The 21421-nt window shown below is 41.3% G+C and overlaps 1 protein-coding gene and 1 long non-coding RNA gene across 5 annotated transcripts in view; one reads left to right on the top strand and one right to left on the bottom strand.

Annotated features, from left to right (window-relative positions):
- LOC146511702 (cadherin-20-like) overlaps positions 1-21421 on the bottom strand; it is a 124389-nt gene that overhangs the window by 25423 nt on the left and 77545 nt on the right. For 2 of the 4 annotated variants that reach the window (XM_085172182.1, XM_085172181.1), the window contains 3 exons: positions 11537-11840; positions 5181-5475; positions 4759-4878 (listed from right to left, as the gene is read on the bottom strand). In XM_085172182.1, coding sequence (XP_085028308.1) covers positions 4759-4878; positions 5181-5475; positions 11537-11755 — 634 coding nt within the window. In that variant the 5' untranslated portion in view covers positions 11756-11840. Of the gene's footprint in view, positions 1-4758; positions 4879-5180; positions 5476-6398; positions 7738-11536; positions 11841-21421 lie in introns of those variants that run through there. The other 2 variants (XM_085172183.1, XM_085172184.1) reach the window with 2 other exon arrangements.
- LOC146511704 (uncharacterized) lies at positions 7300-12099 on the top strand. Its single transcript, XR_014876003.1, has 3 exons — positions 7300-7404; positions 7497-7631; positions 7707-12099. It is a non-coding gene; the product is annotated as an uncharacterized LOC146511704 (long non-coding RNA).

Below are 21421 nucleotides of genomic sequence, written 5' to 3'. Positions count from 1 at the left end.
AAAGCCAATCATCTTGTTGCACTGAGACATGCACAAAGCAGAGGTTTGAGACTATTTTAATTGTGCAGCAGCAGACATATCTACTTGTTAATGTGGTAGAAATGTTGATAAGCATTCTTTTTGCTTTGCTGTTGTAGCCATAGCGTGACTTTAGATTGCATTTGTCCAGAGCTTTTGTGGGACAAGCAGAGACACTGACCAAGTTAGCACAGATGTGCAAAAAGCTGCAAAATAGCCTGATATGAAAACATGTTTCTGGCCTCTACGGATAGTTTCTGTACAAAGGGCACATTGTTTTAAATCATCCACCTGGATGAGTTAGGGGTCTGGCACAAGCAGATGAATGCACAGGTATTTGCCATAGACAGTAAATAAGACGTAGCCAAATTAAAAATTGGGCATCTAAAGGTCCAGAAAGAACTGTTATCCTGGTGATGCTCACTCGTTCACTTGCTAATGGATTTTGATTTATTTATCGCGTGACTTCACCAACCAGTGAGATGCATCATGTTCCTATGTTCCTGTTTATTCTGTCTTCGGTAGTTGGTAGACTTCACCTCTGCTAATGGGAGTCAATGAACTGGACCTCTGAATTGAATTGAATTACCTGACAAATAATATGAGCTGCTGCTAAAAACAGCCTGCCCAAGAAGCTTTTGTTTCAGTTTGGGTGAGAAAATCTAGTTAATTAGCACTAATTAGCAGGTATAGGTGCGCACTCATACAATTTGCCAATTTCTCATCCAAGAGGTTTCTTCGGTTTTAACAGCTGATGGGATTCTCAGCCAGTTAAACCCTAGTGGAGTTGTCACCTTGGAAGTAGACCTGAGGTTTGACTTACGCTGTTATCGTGAGAGTTATTAGGGTCAGATGCATCTAGATGTGAGTGGGAGTTGAAACAGATGGGATCTCAAAATATATCTGTAGGCGACTGATCGATGACATCATTTTCAAGGACCTAAAAGAGTTGCCTTGAACCCAAGCACCTAAGACTACCATGACTTTGAAAAAAAATAACAACAATGTGGTGGTGGTCATGAAGATGTAATAATGTCCTTTTTAGATTCTATTTTGAGTCAAAAGAATTAAACTTTGTGGCTTCATATTTAGTGGACTTCAAAATAATTTTGCAGTAGCTGACTTAACGTGATTTGCTTCTAGAAAAGGTCAACTGTGGTACTGAAAACATCATCTCTGACCATAGATTTGAGCCTGCTGTCTGCAGCTTTGGGACAAGAAGGAGACTAATTAGACCAAGATACATTTTTGTCCAGTTTTAGTGAGTCTGTGACCTCTGCTGCCTCAGTCAGACTCAATGTGGTCCTTTGCTGTTGTAGCCTGTCCACCTCTGACTCAAATGCTTTCTTTCTCAGCACGGACGTGAAGATTGGTTCTCTATGCTACTGTCTGCCAGCTCCAACCGGTCTGCCATCCGACCTCTCACCTAACTGAACTCGAGAAGCAGCTGTGGTGGAAATCTCACAATATCAGCAGTTGGAGAAATGATCTAAGACCACATTTCTCCTGATTCTGATGTTTTATGTTTAGATTAAATAAGCATTCGGACTTATATCTGCAGACTTTTATGTTTTGCTCTGCAAACACATGATTGTGTGATCAGATGAGCACATAATTACACAGATGCACAGGTGTTCCTAATGAAGTTTTCACTCAATGTCCTAATCAAGAAGTGGAAATAATCACATTTACTTTAGTTCGAACTGAAAATGAGAGCAAAGTAAAGTAAGAAATTGTTGCTTCTAGAGGATTAAATAAGGTTGTTTTTTTTTTGCATAGCTGCACAGTTAAAGTGTACGTAACCAACCTCAACCCTGCAACTACACCTCACTATTAGCTTACAGCCTAATTTCTCTGAATTGCATTTGCCTGCTTTTTTAAATTGCTTTTATTTTAAATCTGCAGCACAATTCATGCAAGGTAAAAGTTTTGTGCTACAGAATCAGAAAAGGAGTTCAAGTTGCGGGCAGCTCCAAGGCTGTCTGTGTTTAAGTTGTACATTGTGGCAGCACCAATAAAAGCTGTGCCTATAGTCGAGGCAGCGAGGCTGATTGATGGCTGCAGAGCCGACCTACAGCAGTCTGACTGGCTGTTGATGGGCAGTGCACCCTCAGCGGTTTGGCAACAGATTCTGTGCTGACAAAGAAACGGGACAGCTGTGTTAAACACTGGCCAGAGGTACTAATGGATTTTTGGACATGGTAGTAAATCCTTTAACCACATCCTAGAAAGCTACAGGTTTAAAGAAATCTTCCTCTTTTACATGTTATGTTTACCTTATTTTTATATGCTGTTATTTTGTAAAACGCGCTGGCCAACCAATAATCTTTATTCTTCTTCTTTCAAAAGATACCTGGCTGCAGTAATTTGATCTAATTCAGACCCAAGAGTATTGGAGAGGTCTCTCACTCTTGTGGGTTGATAATTTAGTTCATCCCAAAGCTGTTAGATGGTCAAAGTCAGAGCTTTGTCTGGACAAGTCCAGTTTTTTTCCACACCATGCTGTACGCTGGCTTCACGCACTGAAGCACTGTCATGTTGAAACAGGAACATGATAAATACACAAAGGTGGAAGTGCACTACCAAAAATGTCTCCACTTTTTTAAACACCCTCAGTGTGTAAATATCCCTGTCTCCCTTTTTGGGATCGTCTGTTGTCATCCTGAGGTCCCTGGTTAGTCTCCATGTTGCTGTACTCTGTTTCCTATCTGCAGTTAGTATTCATGCATTATTCTTCCTGTCTTTTCGGGGGCAGCTGTGGCTGGTTGGATACTTGGCTCCTCCCATCAATGGTCTGAAGCACCATTGAGTAAGATGCTGAACCAGCTAGTTACCCCAGTGCTTCATGTGTGCAATGTTATATCTAGATAAAAACACCGTATGAATGTATGTGTGACACTAGGAGTGTTAAAATGGTGTAGTTAATGCATACTTGACAACATTTAATTAGTTAACTGGTTGCAACATAATGGAATATTAGTTGGTAAAAGGCACTAACATCACTAAAAAAGACACAAAATCTAGTTCAGTGACTCAAATTAGAGAAAGTGATGACTGATAGAAAGCTAGCAGGCAGCTGTGGCTTCCAGCTGCAAGTCAAGGTCGCCACAGCAATAATAGAAAACTTAAATCCTGAAAAAACCCAGGTGGTTAGGTTGCAGTTTTAAATCAAGGCAACAGCACAATTATCCTAAATATACAGACAGGTTGTAGCAAGCTGTAAACGTATTTATTTCTGCTATAAAGCCAGACATTTTAATGTGAGAGTCTCGGGGAAGTGACTCAGTTTTTGCCCGTGAACCAAAAACTGCTTCTTTTTTTTTAAATCTTCGCTGCAACCAAAGGGAGTACGCCACACATAAGTTTGGGGCCCTGACTTTTGTCAAATGTAGTAGCCTATATCGTTTAGCTTTAAGTACAGGGTGCAACACTCCCTTTTATTATCCAATGTATACTAATAATTATTTTTAATTACTTCTGGTACTGATTGAAATGACAACACGTTCTCACTCCCAAAGCGTAACATTTTACGCTAGGTGACAAATCGTCAACATATTACGTTTTCGGCTACCCACCACGTTCCTAAATGACGACCTCGGAAAAATGAGGAAATATGAGAACCGTATGGACTCAATCTACACATGTTCGCTCTTTTTCTTCAAATCGCTTAGAAACACGCTATTTAACATCATTAAAGTCCTGGTTAAGGTCAGGAAAAAGGTTATGGTTAGGGCTAGGGATAAGGTTAGGTTTAGGGCTGGAATACAGGGCTGGAACGTCTATTACCGCGGGAGCGTCATTGCACTGGATTTCGCCCATAACCCGCCACGTACCATAAGAACGTCGAAGGTCTCCTTTCGCGTTCCTCAGGAACACCGCGGGACGTGACAAAACGTCGGCATGTTACACCTCGGGAGTGAGAACGGGCTCGAAATGATAAAGGTTAAGCTGTGTGCTCAAAAGCATTTGCAAGAAATACTTAATACAAAGTCAAGTGTGCTGTTTGTTTCTTGATCCAGTCTTTATGCTAAGCTAGGCTCACAGGATGTGGGTTAAAGCGGGTTTCTCAAAAACTTCAAATAGTCCTTTACTAATAAAATGACTTAAAAAATAAATAATTGTATATTTTCTGTCATCATTGATGGATTTATCATCTCAGAAGAAAATACTCAAAATATAAGCCGGTAACTGGGACTCAACTGCTGCTTGGAAAGAGATAAAAAAGAGAAAGCAGGTAAGAAGAAACCAGCAAGTTGGTTAAAAGTACTGCAAAATACATAGTATTTAATTTTATATTTCTCCAAGCGTTTGCTCTCCATGCTATGAGGCGCCGTCTGTCTTATTCTGTCCTCATTTTCAACAGAAAAGTCACACTTTGAGCTCTTTTTTGTCGGGTGCCAGGATTTAGAGACGTGGCAAGTTGCGTCGCGTTTCAGACAAGTGTTCGGTAGTCTCATAGCAACAACAGGAACCATGCTGAGCTTCCTAAATTCAAAGTCGGTTTGGTATACACAGGGGTGTGGACTGCTAAAATCAGACGAAATCAGTGTGATATAGTGTTAAAAAAGAGGTGGTAGGTGCCTGTTAATAAATCTTAAGGAAGTTTCTGGACTTTATCAGCTCATCTGACATCATTCCGAGTAATTACAAATTCATATGGAGCTCATAAAATAGTTAGTAGCTGGTGAAACTTGAAATTTCCAGCTTCTGCATGCAATGAGTGGTTTTGCAGCTTCGTACCAGTCTTGGCATCTACAGAGAAATAAGGCTGGCCCTCCAGGATGCTGTAGACCACACGTGCGCTGTTGCCATATGTGGGGTCGTCAGCATCTGTAGCGGTCAGCTGGATCACAGATGTTCCTGGAAGCAGAGGTTAGGGGGAGATGATGCAGTTATAAATAGGAAGCATCCTTTTAGGTGGAGATTTCTCCATCTGTAGACACGAACTAGCTGTGCTTATTTACTTTAAAAGTATCCTTATGAATTGTGAATGAAGCAGATGGAAACGAGGCTGTAAGAACAAGCAACAGCGTCAACTCTGAAGGGCTTTTATGCACTTTGTTATTGTTCGCCATGGCTGCAAACATGGACAAACATGCACAGAGAACATTTTAGTTTCTGTCTCCTACCATGCGCACGCCTTTCCTTTTCCTTCTGCTTACCTATTTTGGACATCTCAGGCACAGCCGCCTGGTATGGGCCATCTAGAAATCTCGGCTCGTTGTCGTTGATGTCCTGGATCTTGACGATGAACTCGGACTCGGGCTCTAGGGGTCTGTCCGTGAGGCGGTTGCGGGCCTGTGCACGGAGTATGTACTGGGCCTTGACCTCTCGGTCCAGCCTCTGGATTGCGTGGATGTCCCCCGTGCTGTCATCGATGGTGAAAGTGGTGCCCGCCCCTTCCCCCGTGAGGATGTACTTAATGGAGCCATCACCTTTGTCCATGTCTGAGTGGAGCTGTGAGGTTCAGAGTTGTTAGTTAAAAGTGAAATTCTCATGACCAGCATGAAAGACCAGTCATAAGTTGACAGTACAACAGACGAATGGTGCAGTCCAAAAGTATTAGGGCATTGACATGTTTTGGGAATGATAATTAGGTCGTATCTTCCAATTTTAGAAAAATGCAACAGCACAGCGATCCTAAGCATACAGAAATGACAAACAAACAGCTTTACTGGGACAAATGAAGCAACGTCCAAGTCAACCTCATGATCTCAGTCCAACTAAACATGTGTTGTAGTTGCTGCAGAAAAAAAACACACACCCAGAAATGAGGATACACAAGAAAAGAGGCTGTAGTACATGCCTGGAACAACGTGGCTCCCTATTTAGGAAATTAGTCAAGTTATCAAAGAACAGTAAAGTATGTGATGACAATTTGCTATTTCACATTTTTGCAACCTGACTGTTAGGAGTAGGGATGGGTATCGTTTAGGTTTTATCCGATAGCGGTGCCAAACCGGTACTTTTGAAACGGTGCTGGTGCTTAAACGGTGCTGAACCGGTACTTAAATAATGGAGAACACAAAATTGGTCCAAAAACCTCTCGTGTTCAGCTGTTTTTTTGTAAAAAGATAACAATGTTAGCCTTTTCTGCAGCTATAGGGCATATATGGTATCACTCTGGGCTGGAAGCAGTGCTTAAACAATGGAAAAAACACAAACTTTGTCCAAAAATCTCTCACGTTTAACTGTTTTCCACTTTTTCTTTGGTCATTTTAGCCTTTTTGGCCAGGGTGAAGGGAGTATCTGCCATCAAACAAGAAGACAGCCGCATGTAACTACGACGGTGTTTGCTAGTTCACCTTACATGCATTAATGTAATAACGTGGTTAGCCTACTCAACGTAAATTACACACGAACAACATTAAGTTACTCACGCAGAGAAGAACGGCTGCTGCTGCCATCATCATCCTCATCATTTCTGCTACACTGGCAGGGCTAGGGGCCAGGACTCTACTCTTCAGGTTTTTTTGCGGATGTTGCTAACTCCGGGTCCGATAACAGGCACCACACCCACAGTAGATGCGCTAGGTGTGAGGTCTCGCAGCAAGCTATCAAATACGGCGCATTTCTCGGCTTTAAAAAAAAACGCTACGCGTCGCCAGGTGTTTCATCGGATTTGAGGTGTTACCTCCTTTGACAGTATCACAGTATCAGCTTAAATCACTTGTTGCAGGCTGCTGAGTTTGCATCTTTTGCTGTGAAGTACAGCCAGACTTTTGACCGCTTCGCCTTGGGCGTTTTTAATCTGTAGCTCTGCTCTAAAAGAACGTACGTACCTGGACCCGCCTACTGTCCTCGGAAACGTAAAATGATTGGCTAGAATCTAAAGTGTATCATTCCATACCAGTTGGTGGCGGTAATGCACCTTTCAGTTGTTTGCCAACCGCCAATACAAATGTAAGGAAGAAGAAAGTGTATCACAGCTCAGGAAAAAAAAAGCACCGAAAAAAAGCACCAAAATAAAGCACCGAAATGTGCGCTGCTTTTCGGTCTGGTTACTACCGTTTATGTCAGAACCGGTGCCATCATGGCGCCGGATACCGGTACCCATCCCTACTTGGGAGTGTAAGAGTAGCCATGAGTCAGTGTGCACAACAGAGTTACAGGGTAACTTTCTTAAAGTAGACTTGTACTCTTTTCCAGCTCCATATTTTTATTTTGGGCTTTTATTAGAAGGGCTCTGTCAGGGGCTTCGGATTCTCTGTCTGAAACAAGCCATTTAAGCCCCTCCCCCTCTCACCAGCTTTAGTCTTATTGACTGGCCCTAACAAAGAGACGGTTTGAATAGCAAGTAGGTTGAGTAGGTTTAAAAAATCAATGCATACGCTGGCATTGTTGACAATGGTTAAGGTGATGCTTCATGGATATTGTCAAATTTGGGTAAGTAATTTGTTATCTAAAATCTGCTGCAGCCCACTCAAACCTTTGAGTCAAGAGAACAAGATGAATTAAAGTATCTTTGCCTTTGTCAGAGATTCATTTTGATCTTCTGATGATTTGCTTGTTGAAGATGATTCTTCATTAACAGCTTTCATTTGACCACCTGCTCCGTTTTACTCCCTCTTCTCTCGTCAGTAATGGAATATAAGATACGCTCTGAATCAAAAGTAGGTCAAATAAAATCAGAAGAACATAATTCAAGTGATGTCGCTTTATCAGGGTTTTTTTTCATCTTTTTTCAGCCCCAGAGGTTACTCTACGGTTTCAGCCAGGGGTGTCAAACCTAAGACCCGAGTGGGGTCTCACTGGCAAAGACCTCACGTTGCTCGTCGTACTGCATCAAAGTACTTTGGTTGTAGTTAAATTGCTTATTATTGTTCGTATTACATTAAATAACAGAAAATTTCCAGTTTTTGTTGTTTGTTTGTTTTTTTTACAGTAAAGTCACAGTAAAAGAAAAACAAAGAAGAAGACAAATAAACAAATAAATATATAAATTCAGCACTTTTTTGCAAATTAACATTGTCCTGTAATTTTTTTGTGTCGACAATGTTTTTGCTGGTGGGTTTGCGCTGCACTACAATTTGTAGTTAAACTTCTTTTCACTGAATGTTTTCTGCAATAAGTAGGATATGTACCAATAGAGTTACCAGTCTGGCCCACTTCAGATCAGTGGGTATGTGATGATTCTGACACCTGCATCTAAGCTTTTCCTGATGTAATTTGATGTAATGTGATTAGCAATTAACTAATTTTGACCTCACCAGGGCTCATTGTTGATGGTTTTTACTTTGTAGTCTAAATAATCTGGAAAAATATGAAACGTCCTTATGATAAATTAACGCATTACTGTCAAACTGATTTGAGTCCCCCAAAATTGTAAAATTCTTGACCTCCAGGGATGGTGTGTGCTTATGTGTTGTTCTTAATATTGTTGCTGGGAGTAGACATGTAATCACAGCTTGCAGCCTGTTACCCTGCAGTGCAATCAGAAGCCTTTTGTGGCCTCTAAGAGCAAATGTCATCCTGTTGATCTGCAATCAGACTTTACTTTGTACTTAAAGGGCCTCTGCGTATGATGAGTGCTTGCTGCCATCACACTAGCGGAGTGAAATTAAATGCCCCCCAGTCTGTCTCATATATAATCAACAGGTGTGCAGCCAGGCCACAACACAGCACTAAATCTGTAAACACTCCTTTCAAGACACTTCCTTTGGCTGTTTTTCTCATCTGGGGCCGAGCCGAGGTGGTTGAACTGCTAAAAGTTTTGCTACTTGTTATGCCAGTGATAATGCACTAGTAGTTTTTACAATATCTTTCATTGCCGAGAAGCAGACAATACAGCTTTTCCTATCACTGCCGACAACATGCCCACCTGCACGCTCTCCTGCAAAGCCCAGCTCAGCCCAGAATAGATTTTCTAATCAGCACCTCATTGTGGACTTTAGCCCTGTGTCTGGTAGTGATATATCACAGGCTCAGCTTTCCTCTGCTTATCCACCTTCTCCGGCTCCAGTGCCTCCTTTCCTTCAAAGCCTTTGAAAGTAGCGAGTTTGACACTCGGGCTATCAATTACCTGCTCCTTCTCAGCTTTGCCCCAAACCTCCAAACCTCCAATAACCCAGCGGCTCTGAATACAAAGTTCCTCAGCAGAGGTAGGGAGAACTGAGGGGAAGCAAACTAAGGACGGAGGCTGCAATACATCTTCTGCTTTGTCCCGGACTTGAGTGGCCCTTTGGGTTGTAGCTCGGCCTGTTAGAATCACTTTATCCATTCAGTGTGCAAAAATTAGAGATGAGGAGAAACACGAGATAAATGGAAGCAAAGAAGAGGTACGGAAATTTTTCACGCCATATTTAAGTGGAAGTAATATTTTTCCTGCAGATCTCTCTGACTGCATAAGCACATGGCTTTTAGGAATCTGACATTTTCCTCAGTATTCCCAAGCGGTGGTAGTGAAATTATTCCAGAAGACTAATTAAAGCAGGTTTGCATCACTCCCAAAGGGTGATTTCTGAGGATGAGCAGTTAATACTGCAGTGCTTTAAAAGCTGATGAGGGATATTGAGGGAGTGGTAGTTCTGGAATCAGGGCTTTATACTTTTAGCTATTCAGGAATAGCTAAAAGTGTTTATTACAGGTAATAAAAAGAAACCCAAACAGGTTCATGCATGGAAGTATGTAAATTTAAACAGTTTGAGAAGGATTTTAAGTGGGACCACTATTACTTTTCTGTGTATAACTATTCAAAAAAAATCACGCAAAGTCAGGCATTATGTGTTGTTATGTACCTGTTGGGCATTACAGCAGTCTAAACTAGTGTTGGGTAAGGGGTGGAAAAACATTTACTCAAATTTTCAAGATTAAAGTAAAGAAATTTAGGGGAAAAAGTAACAAATATACAGGAAACAAGCTAAAATCTATGTATTAAAACTGGAAGGGAAAAACTGGGAAAAACCTTGTAAATTTACAGAGAAAAAAGTGTTTTTTGCAAGAATTTATAAGAATAAACAAACAGGTTCAATTAAGGAGTAATATACTTCACCTTAGGAAGGTTATCTTGGAGAGAAATTCAAATATTTGGACTTCGTGGATCAATAAATCATCATTACTTTAATCTAAAAAACAGATAATTTTTGTCCCAGTTCAGCTAGTCCTGCATATACAGGTGTGTTGTGCAGGAAACTGAAAATGTAGGATCATTCTAAAGAAAACAAGGTGTCAAAAAACTGTATTTATTGTTCAAACTCAAACTGGCTTATCATTTAAAGCATCTTAACAGCTTTGTGTTAGCAACTTAGCTCGGCTGCCGATTCAGTTATAATAAAATCTTGACGTTAGCGTGCAACAGGAGGAGATTAATTTGTTACTTTGGTTGTCATTTAACCATCGATGGTATAAAAGATGGAGATCAGATTTGCCTCTTGATAAGCATTTTCTTGGTGTTTTGAAACCAGTTGTGATAAGTGAGTGATTCATCAATCACAAGTCATCAGCCAATCAGCGTTCTCAGAAAGACCAAAACTTCTACAATTGAGTTAATATTTTACTCAGAATGACCCGAACCTGGTGGTTGAGTTCAGAAAAAAGAAAGACTTCAATAAGCACTGGCTTCACATCCATCTTTCATAGTGTCTGTGGTGTTAGCTGCATTGATAATACTTATTTGTTGCTTGCAAATTGGTTAAAATTGGCTTCACAGTAAGAAAAAATAGAGGGCATGAGCAATTTTGTTTAAATTTAGAAACATTATTACTTCTGTATTTGTTAAAACTAAAAGAAAACATGTGCTCCTGCAGACAATTTCTATACTGCGAGAGTAATACTCAGTGAAAAGGCTCCTAAATCGGCTCAGATTCTTGCAGGCACTTGACACTAAATTATTTTTTTGCTTTCTTTCTTTCCAGAAAAATCTTTTTTAGTGATATAATGGCATTTTTTTTAAAGTTTGAGCTTGCAGAAATGATCCTTCTCTCTGCAGATGATGACTAGAATTACAACTATTGATCAAATGTTCAATTCACTTTAGCGAGCGAGCAATCAAAGTGCTCCATTGTGAGCACCTCTCCTCTGCTCTTGTGAGAGCATGTCAGCGGTGCTGCAGATGTGCCGTCCACTTCTGAGAAACGGAGACCGACTGAAGCTTCGGTTCGAGTCAATTAACTCAATCACTGCTGTCTGGCTCTGGTTCAAAGTGGACAGAAGAGAGGCTGTCTCTCATAAGAACTCAGTGCATCCAGGGATTAAATTGGAATTTCTTTTTCTTTTTTCTTCTTCTTGTGTTTATTGAAGCTTGCCTTTGCCCACCCATGATCTTTTCTGTTTGTATTCATGTGCTCAGCTCTAGCCAAGCTGCCGATGACCTCCAGCAGCAGAGCTCCCCTATAGATCTTTTAGTTTGCTCTGTTTGAAGGAGTTGGAGTTAAATTCACTTTGCAGCACCTATCAGTTCAAAGGTTACTTAGAAACCATGCTCTCTGCAAGGCTAGAAACCCGCACTCTTTGCATCTTATACCTCCACATGTACGTGCATGTTCCCGTCCATAAAGTGCAACTTATAGTGAAGACTGACCTTTCCAATATAAAGTGGTTCCAGTCCAGTATACTCCTCCAGGACAAAGAACTGATTCCACACCCAGCTTCGCTTTGCCCGTTGCAGCAGTGCTGAGCTCCCTACATGTTCCTCCTCTGCCGGCGTACCCAGAAGGCTATGAGGCAGAAGGGTCAAAATGCCAAGAGCCACGGGGAGCAAGGTCCACGCAACTGCTGGAAGATGCACTCGGTCTCCCATCGTGAAACACGGAGTAGTATTTGAAAAGACTTTTCCCTTTTTCTTGACAAGTAGAGCTATTTTCTGGGTCCCGTCTTTGTGGCTGCTGGAAGAGAAAAAAGGAAGAGCACAGATGAGTCTCAGATTCTGTTAATATGTGTCATCCACAGGTCTCCCACAGTGCCGCGGGATACAAGGACATTTCCATTGACTCCAGATTATTTCTCTACTACTGAGCTTTTGTAGAGTTATGAGCTGTGTATCTGTGTGAGCCTTATAACGGCTGAATGAGAGGGTTCCTCTTGTACTGGCGATGTGGAGTTGGAAAGAAATAAGGAGAATGGGTACATGTTCTTCAGATTTTTTTTGTTGCTTTGAGGCAAACCAAAATAAGTTGTGCTGTATTTTTACTCTTTAAAAGTTATAAAACAAAAAGACTGTTGATGTCACAGGTATGTGTAACTATAACATCTCTAGAGAGGATTGCCTTAGAATGAAGATGACCTTTTGTGGTTTTTTACAAAATTCAGGAACTGAACAGACTAATGTAACTTCCAAACCAGTTTGTCATTTCTATTTGAATGTATTATATAAAGTAGTGAGCATCAGAAGCACTGGCAGGTGCATTTTTTAATTTTAATAGTAAGGCAACCAGTACCAAGCTAGGCCAACAGCCAACCAGCTTTAACCCTTTAAAACCTACCACAGAACCAAGTCCGCCAGAGCTTATATCATATTTTTACATGCTGTAGTGCTATTTTTGGGAGCATTTCAAGTTGATATACATCAATACAACCATTACAGCTTAAATTTTAATAATATGTATGCATTAAGTGCATAGTAATTACATAAATCACAAAAAAGTGCAATAAACTACAAAAAAATTAAAAAATCGTTTTTGTTTTTTAACATATATTTCTAGTTAGAGAAATTTAAGAGGCTTGTCTCTCAAAACTGTAAATACAAAAAAGTTGCACAAAATAGTTTCCCACCACAGGAAATTTATTTTGAGTGTCTTCATAGTTTTATTTTTGAAATACACCAATTTTTATATACTGCAGGAAAAACGAAAATAAATATTATGATGCAAATTTGCAAAAAAGCAGCATTGCATCAAAATAAACTATTTCCAGCAGTGCAATATGAGTCCTAAACATCCCAGAAACGACACAGAAAGTCATAAAGTCAAACATAACTTTTAAAAACACTAGTATAAGCTCATGAGGCCTTGATGTTAAAAAAAAAAACTACATTTCCGCGAATGACGTCACTTCCGGTTTCGGGCATGTCATGGCGGACATGCGATAGTTCGTGCTGATGGAGTAGGAAGTGTTATGAACAGCTGATCGGATCGGCAAAGCGTGTTTCTGGAATATTATGTTTTTGTTGCTGCAAGCGCTTTTTATGCAGTTTTTGCAAAGCTGTATGTGGAAGGAAACTGTGACCGAGGACAAGCTGATGGCATAAGATGTAAGTACAACTCCTCCGGTTTCATATGCAAAAAGAATTATTGCGCTAGCTCATGTGGTTGCAGATCTACCGGGATTTAAAAATAGTTATGCAAAACGGAGCATGCCGCTCTGACCGGTTTTAAAGGGTTAATAGTCATGACAACAAGATGAAGTCACTAAAACTGTAGTTCCTCTTATGGCCACTTGAGGCTGGCAGCAAAAATTAGTCAGTCTAATTTATCAGCTTCCTCCACAAAGCAACCTCCATAAACTTTGTGAGAAAGGACATGGAAAGGGGACGCAGAAGGAAAAGAGACCTGAGGCGGCCGCCGGTCCAAGTGTGAACTGAACTTCAGGTAAGAAGTTATGACCTGCAGTCTATCTGGGTCAGATATAAACCAAGTTTAGGTGGAGTTTATTTTCGTTATTCTGACTTTTTCCGTACTGCGTACTAGCTAGCATGACGGAGTTTCTATACAGCTGGGTGGGTGCTATGAAGTTAATGATGTTGAACTTTATTTTGTTCATAAGTTATTAGAGTTGCCAACTGTCCCGTCTGGTATTCACAGAAAATATTACGCGTTTCTTATTGAGGTGAAAAGGAACAGTTTGTCCCGTAATTCAGCTACAATGAAAAAGACACAAAGCTGGAGTTATTCTGTGTCTTTGCTGCACAGCTGCCTCTTCTTCTTTCATTCTCTCCCCTCTCTCTCCTGTTTCTACTTCAATCATGAAAACTGATCAATGATCAGCTGATCGGCTCTCTTGTTTGTTTATTGCCCACTTTGCGCCAGAAAGAGGAAACCATGTCGCGTTAAACAACAGCAGCACGTTTAAGCTTGATCAGCTGTTGTTAGCATTTATTTAATATTAATTTCTAGTATCAGTTGATGTTTGCTGGAGCCACAGCTGTAAAGCTGCTGGTCATGGTGTCGGTTTGGTTATCTGGTGAGAGGGAAACATGAAACCAGGAGATGTCCTTACTGAATCATCAGAGCTGAACAGGTGATGGAGAAACAGGTTTACCTTCTAGGTGACATGAATGAGTTGAAGGGAAGTTATGAACTGTTTCTGAGAGACAAATAACACCAGGATCCTTTTTAGGTAGCTGACAGCTGGTAACTGTGCAGGTGCGGATCTAGGAAAGTTTTGCCAGGGGGGCCAGGTAGGGCATTAACAGGGAGAGGGGGGCACAAAGAAATACTTTTCTTTCTTATTCTCATTTAAAATGTCTCGCTTTTAAAAAATAATTATCTGAATCTTACAACAAAGGATTGATAGATTGATGCATATATACCATCAGAACAGTGTACATCACTGTCACAACAGCGTTTGTTTTCATTCAAAGGCTTTATGATTTTTCCTATAATGGTGGGCCGGTCTCTAGTCAAAATGCCCGGGCCAATTTTTTGTCCCAGTCCAGCCCTGTATGCAGCTCATCTCCAGTCTGGTGTTACCTATATCTTCCTATTCAGAAGGCAGAATTTCCGAGTTCTGAGTACAATCAAAGCACCACGACTGCAGTTTTTGTGTTGGATGTAAAAGGCGCACATGACGCTGTGACGTAGGCTAGAATCATGGCAGCAGTCAATGACGGTCCAGGCGTGGGATATCTCTTGTGGAAATATGCACATTATCTTTTCCTTTCTATTGGTAGGTGGCACAGTGCACTTCAATTCAATTCAATTCAATTCAATTTTATTTATATAGCGCCAAATCACAACAAATGTCGCCTCAAGGCGCTTCATAGATACAGAGAAAAGCCCAACAATCATATGACCCCCTAATAAGACACTAGAATTTCATTCATTTTAGTTAATGCACAGACCTCTTGGATGGTCTGCACGACACAGCAAGCTGCAATATTAGTCACATAAAATGGTCAAAAATGCACCAACAGCACAAACACACAGTGGAGACGTCCAGTACAATATTAGTGGATGAGCCCAAGCAGATGCCAGGATTCCTGTCAGTAACAGCAGCTACACTCATGCAGGTGGATGAGAGAGAAAAAGTTTCACCCTCCTCATGCAGTTGGGCAAACTTTTAGAGCCTGCCTCAGGTGGCCACTAGAACTGCAGTTTCTGTCGCTGGCTTCATTTTCCACTTCATTGTTATTGTAATTATTGAACAAATACTACTGCTTTCTATCGGCTAACTTAATCTGTGCTTCAATTAATACTGATTAGCACTCTTAGCTACACAGCATCCAACTAAGGAAAAGGACTCAGGAACTGCACGGTTAATCCATTTATCTGTCCAGTTCTTTATTTTTGTTTCTTAGCAGCAATTAGCAGGTATCTGTGTTTGTGTGATACAGTAGCTGTAGCACTCCACCCTCTCTTATAAACAAGGTTATGTTTGGCTACAAAAACCCAAGATGGAGTCACCTAAAAAGCTAATTTGTTGCTAATGGTGGCTAATAGACTATGTGCACGTTAGCATATGCTACTTCCGGGCTGTGCGGAAACTCCTGTGGGGAGCTTTGTTTCCGGTGTCCTATTTGCGCCCGGTTTACGGTCCAAAACAAGTTAAGCAAATGAATGAATCAAGCGGCGATTTACATTTCTATAGATGTCTCGGGCATTTACCCAATATATCTGTAAATGATGTTCATCGACTTGTCGACATTTTTCCCCTGCGCCTCAGAGCAAAAGAGAAAAGGGATTCAAATGTTATATTTCTCAGCTGTCCCTTGTTTATCGCGGGTGTTATGTTCTAAAAATAACCAGCAATAGGTGAAATCAAGTAGCCAATTTAATTTTTTGACGGTGCAAAACGTTTCGTGGACATCGTGGACATACAGTACTGCACTTCAGAGTCACACTGCTAGCGATTGATGCAGCGATCAGTGTTGCCAACTTAGCGACTTTGTCGCTATATTTAGCGAGCTTTCAGACCCCCTAGTGACTTTTTTCTAAAAAAAAGTCGCTAAAAAAAAGACGTGAAAGACATTACAAAAAACAATAATTGCTAAAAGAAATTTAATTTGTAGTTCTAAATAAATTCTAAATGCATTTAGGACGTTTTTTGCTCACTTTATGTCTCGTCCACGATGTTATTTCTCTCTCCAGCAGCTTAGGTTACAATTACATTAGCGTGACCAATTATGCAAATTAGGTGATGATGTCATTTAGCGACTTCTAGCGACTTTTAGGACAACCAATAGCGATTTTCCATACTGAGGAGTTGGCAACACTGGCAGCGATTCTGTACTGTACAGGAGAGACGTCACGGAGGAGATCATCTGCAGCAATCGGGACGCAGGACACAATGTGACGTAAAAAGCATGCAAACTTGCACTAAAAAATCCGCGAAACAGCGAGGTGAAAGGTGAACCACGTTATAACGAGGAACCGCTGTAATTTTGAAGGTAAGTCATAACATACCCTTCCTACATACTAATGTATAGAAACCGTTACCAGCAATCATTCATTTTTTGTGTGGGCGTGGGTGTGTACTTGACTAGCTGATCTCGACATAACGGGAAACATCTGGTTTGACTATTGTTCACCTGTAGTTTGAATGCTGAACATTTTCCTGTTTAAATCATAAGACCAGTCACTATACAGAGATGTGCTTCTGAATGTGGACGATGTGTCTTCTGCTGCAGTTCTGCTTGTGTTGAGTGATGTAAACAACTGATCGATTTAAACTCTTTAAACGTCAAAATTGATCATTAGATTTTTTATGACACAACAGTGGTGAGTGTTCCCACCTTCTGCTCTTTGTAACTTAACGCCATCTTTCCGTTTTCGAGTTTTGGACATGATTTTGGAGTATATCTTTGACCGCAAAGTAAAGCTACCGGAAATGTACAACCCCACATCCGGTCTCAAACCAGGAAGTTAGCATTTTCTCGTGCACAGGGTCAATTCCATCTTTTATATACAGGCATTTCATCTTTTATCTCATATTATATAGTCATACAAAAGACTGCACATTTCATATTACATTAGCCCAAACTTCCCCTAAAAATGTTAAAACAATGTAAAGTTTTGGAGCCTGGAGGAGATAACAGAAATAATGAAGCTCCAGCTCCAGCTTCTTTCCCTCCAGCTCGGGACACAAAACATCAGCAAGTGTAAGCACACTCTTTCTCTTCCTTCCTCCTCTTCCTGTCATGAGGAGAGGTGAGCTCCTTCACACCTCCTGTAAAAGGCCCGGGGGTGTGATGTTCTGAGATTGTAGTGTTTCTGTTAACACCCCTGCTCAGCTCTACTCACACCGTGTTCTACAAGCTCCCTTCAGCGCTGCACACCGTTCATTACAAGTGTGCTGTGTACGTTTTTTTTCTTCTTCCTTCCATATCGCAGGTTTTGAATGCCCCTATGGTGCTGCCTGGTTGCAGGATTTCATGCCTCTAAATACCATCTCCCTCCACGTTGCTCTTTTTGACACGAGCATCACAGGAATCCTTAAGATCAGCGAGGTCACGTCTGCGAATTTTTGCAGGAGATGCTTTTTAAGGTATTGATCTGAGTTAATCAATACCTTTTCACATGCAGCGCATGGCACCTACTCTGCCTCTTCCCATCTGCATCCTTTTTTTATGTATTAGGAGGACGGCTGCATCTGCCCGCATCTTCCTGCATTAATGAGCTCAGGGGAAAATAGGCAGATTTAAGGTCTGAAAGTAGAAAAAGGGAAGCGAGGAGGGGAGGGGATAAAAGGAAAAGAAAAGCAAGAAGAGAGGAGGCTGTTAGCAGAAAGTTTGCAGCAACGGAAGAAAGAGAGACTGTTTGACTCATTGGTTGACTCCATTATGTTTTGTAAGAGAGAGTGCATTGTGCTGCCGTGGAGTCCCTGAATCGCCAAACTCAGTTAATCATTGTTGAAGAGGCACAAAAGGCAGGGAAGGGTGGGAGGCGTGGCTGCATTGTCAGCGGGAGGCTGAGCTGTGTGTGTGTGTGTGTGTGTGTTAAGACAATCCCCGCGAGGGCCGCTTGGCAGGACGACTGACACTTGACCTCGCTGCTCCCCTCTTTTCTGCCTATTCAAGCCGACTGGTTGCCATTATGAAGTCAAATTAGCTCCCAGACCTTCCTCCCCTTTCGGCTCCTCCCCTCAAAGGTCGCAGCTTGCACCCGGGCATTTTGCTCCATTTTGTCGCGCCTAATGAGGTGACATGCTACGTAATTGTGCCGGCAAAACATTCTTCACATCTCTGTTCTGTTAATCTTATGGCATTTCGCCTGTTTAAGCAAAACGGCAGCTGGTGCGAAACAGCGGATAGAAGGGGATGGGAAGATGAAGGGTTGAGGGGATGAGGAGCTAGGCGGAGGGCGGCGGAGCAATCATATGAAAAAGCTTTGCGAGACTTAAGGCAAAGAGGTATTTTCCCACCGGGCTGAAGCATTCCTCCAAGTGGAAAAATCTGCCTTTGTATTCAAAAGAAAAATAACAAATCAAAATAGAAAGGAAGCTACAGAAACATCCAATTTGTCCAGTGTTTGTCTTAAAATGAAAGAAAGCGTTGGAAGGAAGGGTTGGAGGAAGAAAACGAGTGACAGTGATTGTCAGAGGGAGCAGCTGGCGTGAGAAAATGATAGACCATATTGTCGTATCATCGTACTCCGAGTCCACCTGCTGCTCCATTAGCTGCGATCTGACAACAACAGACTATATCAAACTGTTCCTGCGTGAGGGAGTGAGCTGAGTGATTTCTTCCAATGGAGGAAAACAAACTGCTGCGGTACGACTGACAGACAGAATCTGTACCTCCACCTGTTCATACTGAGTCACTCCTGCTCGAATACACTCAGTTCACCTGGGTGGAGGTGCTTTCTAACTGGTGGAACTCATAGGAGTGGGTGTTAAACCCGACTGAGCCATCATAAAGTGAAGAAGTCCCAAAAGTTAGTTACGAGAGGCTTTTGGAGACACTTTTAGGGTCGTGTTGGGCTCCATCTTGGGTACTTGTGCAAAGGTTTCAGTGTCAAAAGGCAGAAAACACCAGAAATACAGAGCATGTAAATTTGTACCAGATAAATCTGAGAGGTAAGAAGAGATATGGAGGAACTAGCTGTAATTGAAAACTAATCCCAGACTCTTTACTGTGAAGGAATGCTTCTGAGGCCTGACCATTGAACTGCTAGCTTCCATCAATGCTGTTTCAATCCTGTTTGAATCAACACACTTTTCAGACAGCTTAGGTTGAGCTGTTTGAAGGCAGAGTTAGAGAGGCGAGGCTGAGATGGTTTGGTTACGTCCAGAGAAGGGATAGTGGATTTATTACACAAAGGAAGTTAAAGATGGAGCTGCCATGGAGCAGGAAAAGAAAATTAACAGAAGCAGGTGAAGAGGACATAGCTTCACCTCTTTCTAGTCAAAAGTCTTTTAGGATTCCACAAGAAATCTTTAATAGAAGAATGTATTTGATTCCAGAGAGTTTTACCTTACAGGCCTTTTCCATGTTTTGTCCTTTCATCCGAATGTAAGCCGCCTTTTAGGTCACTGAGAACTCTGTAACGGCTGAAGCTTTTCAGAAGCTGAAACTGAAGGTTGTCTCGCTGCCTCAAACGCGTGCGTCTTTAACTCCTTTCATGATGTCAGACTTCATAGGGTTATCATTTGCAGGTTTCTGATTGTTCAACATTTCTATGCAGTTAGGGTTATATTTTTCCACCTGTTGCTTTGGCGTGCTCTTGACATTCGTTTTTATTTTCATGTGCACATAGATTTCTCAAAATGAATAAATAGGATTAAATAAGTTACATTTGTGCTTCATGCTACTCTTTTACGAGCATATAAACTGAATAGTACACTGCTGTTGGAGGTAACTCGGTGTCCTTTTTCTTTCTTTCTTTTTATTTTTTACCAGTTAACAATCAATTAAACCATCTAGGTTGAAAACACTTTGTCTAAAAACTACCTCTGCACTTCTGCATATAGACTAAAAGCTTTTTTTTTTCCAGTGAACAGACTTTAAACGATACATATTTATTGTAAATGGCCGCGCTTTGCCCATCTGCAGTACCTTCACAGTACACCAGGGGGCTGTGGCCCACCCTCTGGAAATCACAGCAGGGAAAAGTTTACAGAACAAAAAACAAGCATCTGCATAGCTTTTCTGACACGGATACTGTGCATGACAAAATTTGCGCTAGAGGCTTGCAGATGCTGAGCCCATAGCAACCATACCGAATTGCACGCTTCATTACCTACAAGTAGTTTCAGGAATTGCAGACTGCACATTACATGTGTTGTTTCGCGTTGTTTTGTGTTCAATGTTCATGTATATTGATATATAGAATAATATAGTGTTCAGAGAGACACAACAAGCTGCAAAAGCTTATGAAATGTAGTACCGAGCATGACGGCCACAGTCAAATGTTGCAAAAGTTTCTTCTGGCAACTACACAACACACTGTTCACTTTGACTCAACCCTGTCAAAATAGAAAATACTACACAACTAAGTACAACAAAGCTACTATTTAGTCACTAAGTTAGCACATAGTTGGTTATGCCTGTAGCAAAGCTCGGGGAGCATAACATTCCAAGTTTGGAACCTCATTATTTTTTAAAGGGAAAGTTCCAAAAAGTTAACTTGTTGTAAAACATTTATGGGATCTAAACTTTACATTATGTAAAAAACAAGCAATGTTAAAAACATTTCGAAAGTCATCTTTTTCGTTTTTCATATATTTGTTTATTTTATAGGCCAGTTATTCGCCGATAATAAAAACGAGGCGGCTAATTTGATTTTAAATGCTATTAAATACTTTCCAGAAACGTTTCAATTCTTCAAAGCCGTTACTTTGTGAGGTTACCAGGGGCCAGCTCAGTGTGTGGCACATTAGTATGGGTTCACCCTGTTCAAGTGTTATGTGGAGCATTATTAAGTGTTAATTTCACAGTGGCCATGTCTTTGCTCCACTCACCTCAGCGTTAAAAAGAGGCCTCCCAGACTGTGGAGAAAGGTTCTTAAAAACTGGGTGGACCCATGAAAAAGGGATCCACCCACCCCGGCAGGGCAAAACGTCACGGCCAATTTGTTAACCACAATTGATTTTGCACGGTGAAGAGTGATGGTCATGTGGAAGGTCTGAATATCTCCGACCCGGGCGAGGTTGCTGCCTCGATGCGCTTTTTTGAGATGCAGAAGCCCCGGCATGAGAAAGTGTCTTTCACTAAGCCGAACACAATAAGCCGAGCGGCTGCTGTTACAAAATGCAGAAGGGCTTTCTGAATCTAATTTCACTTCCAGGGCCGAGCGTGACGGGCTGCATTCCC

This window comes from Neolamprologus multifasciatus, chromosome 9 (genome assembly GCF_963576455.1).
Source record: "Neolamprologus multifasciatus chromosome 9, fNeoMul1.2, whole genome shotgun sequence".
Classification (NCBI taxonomy): Eukaryota; Metazoa; Chordata; class Actinopteri; order Cichliformes; family Cichlidae; genus Neolamprologus; species Neolamprologus multifasciatus.
This window is presented reverse-complemented; position numbering and strand designations above follow the sequence as displayed.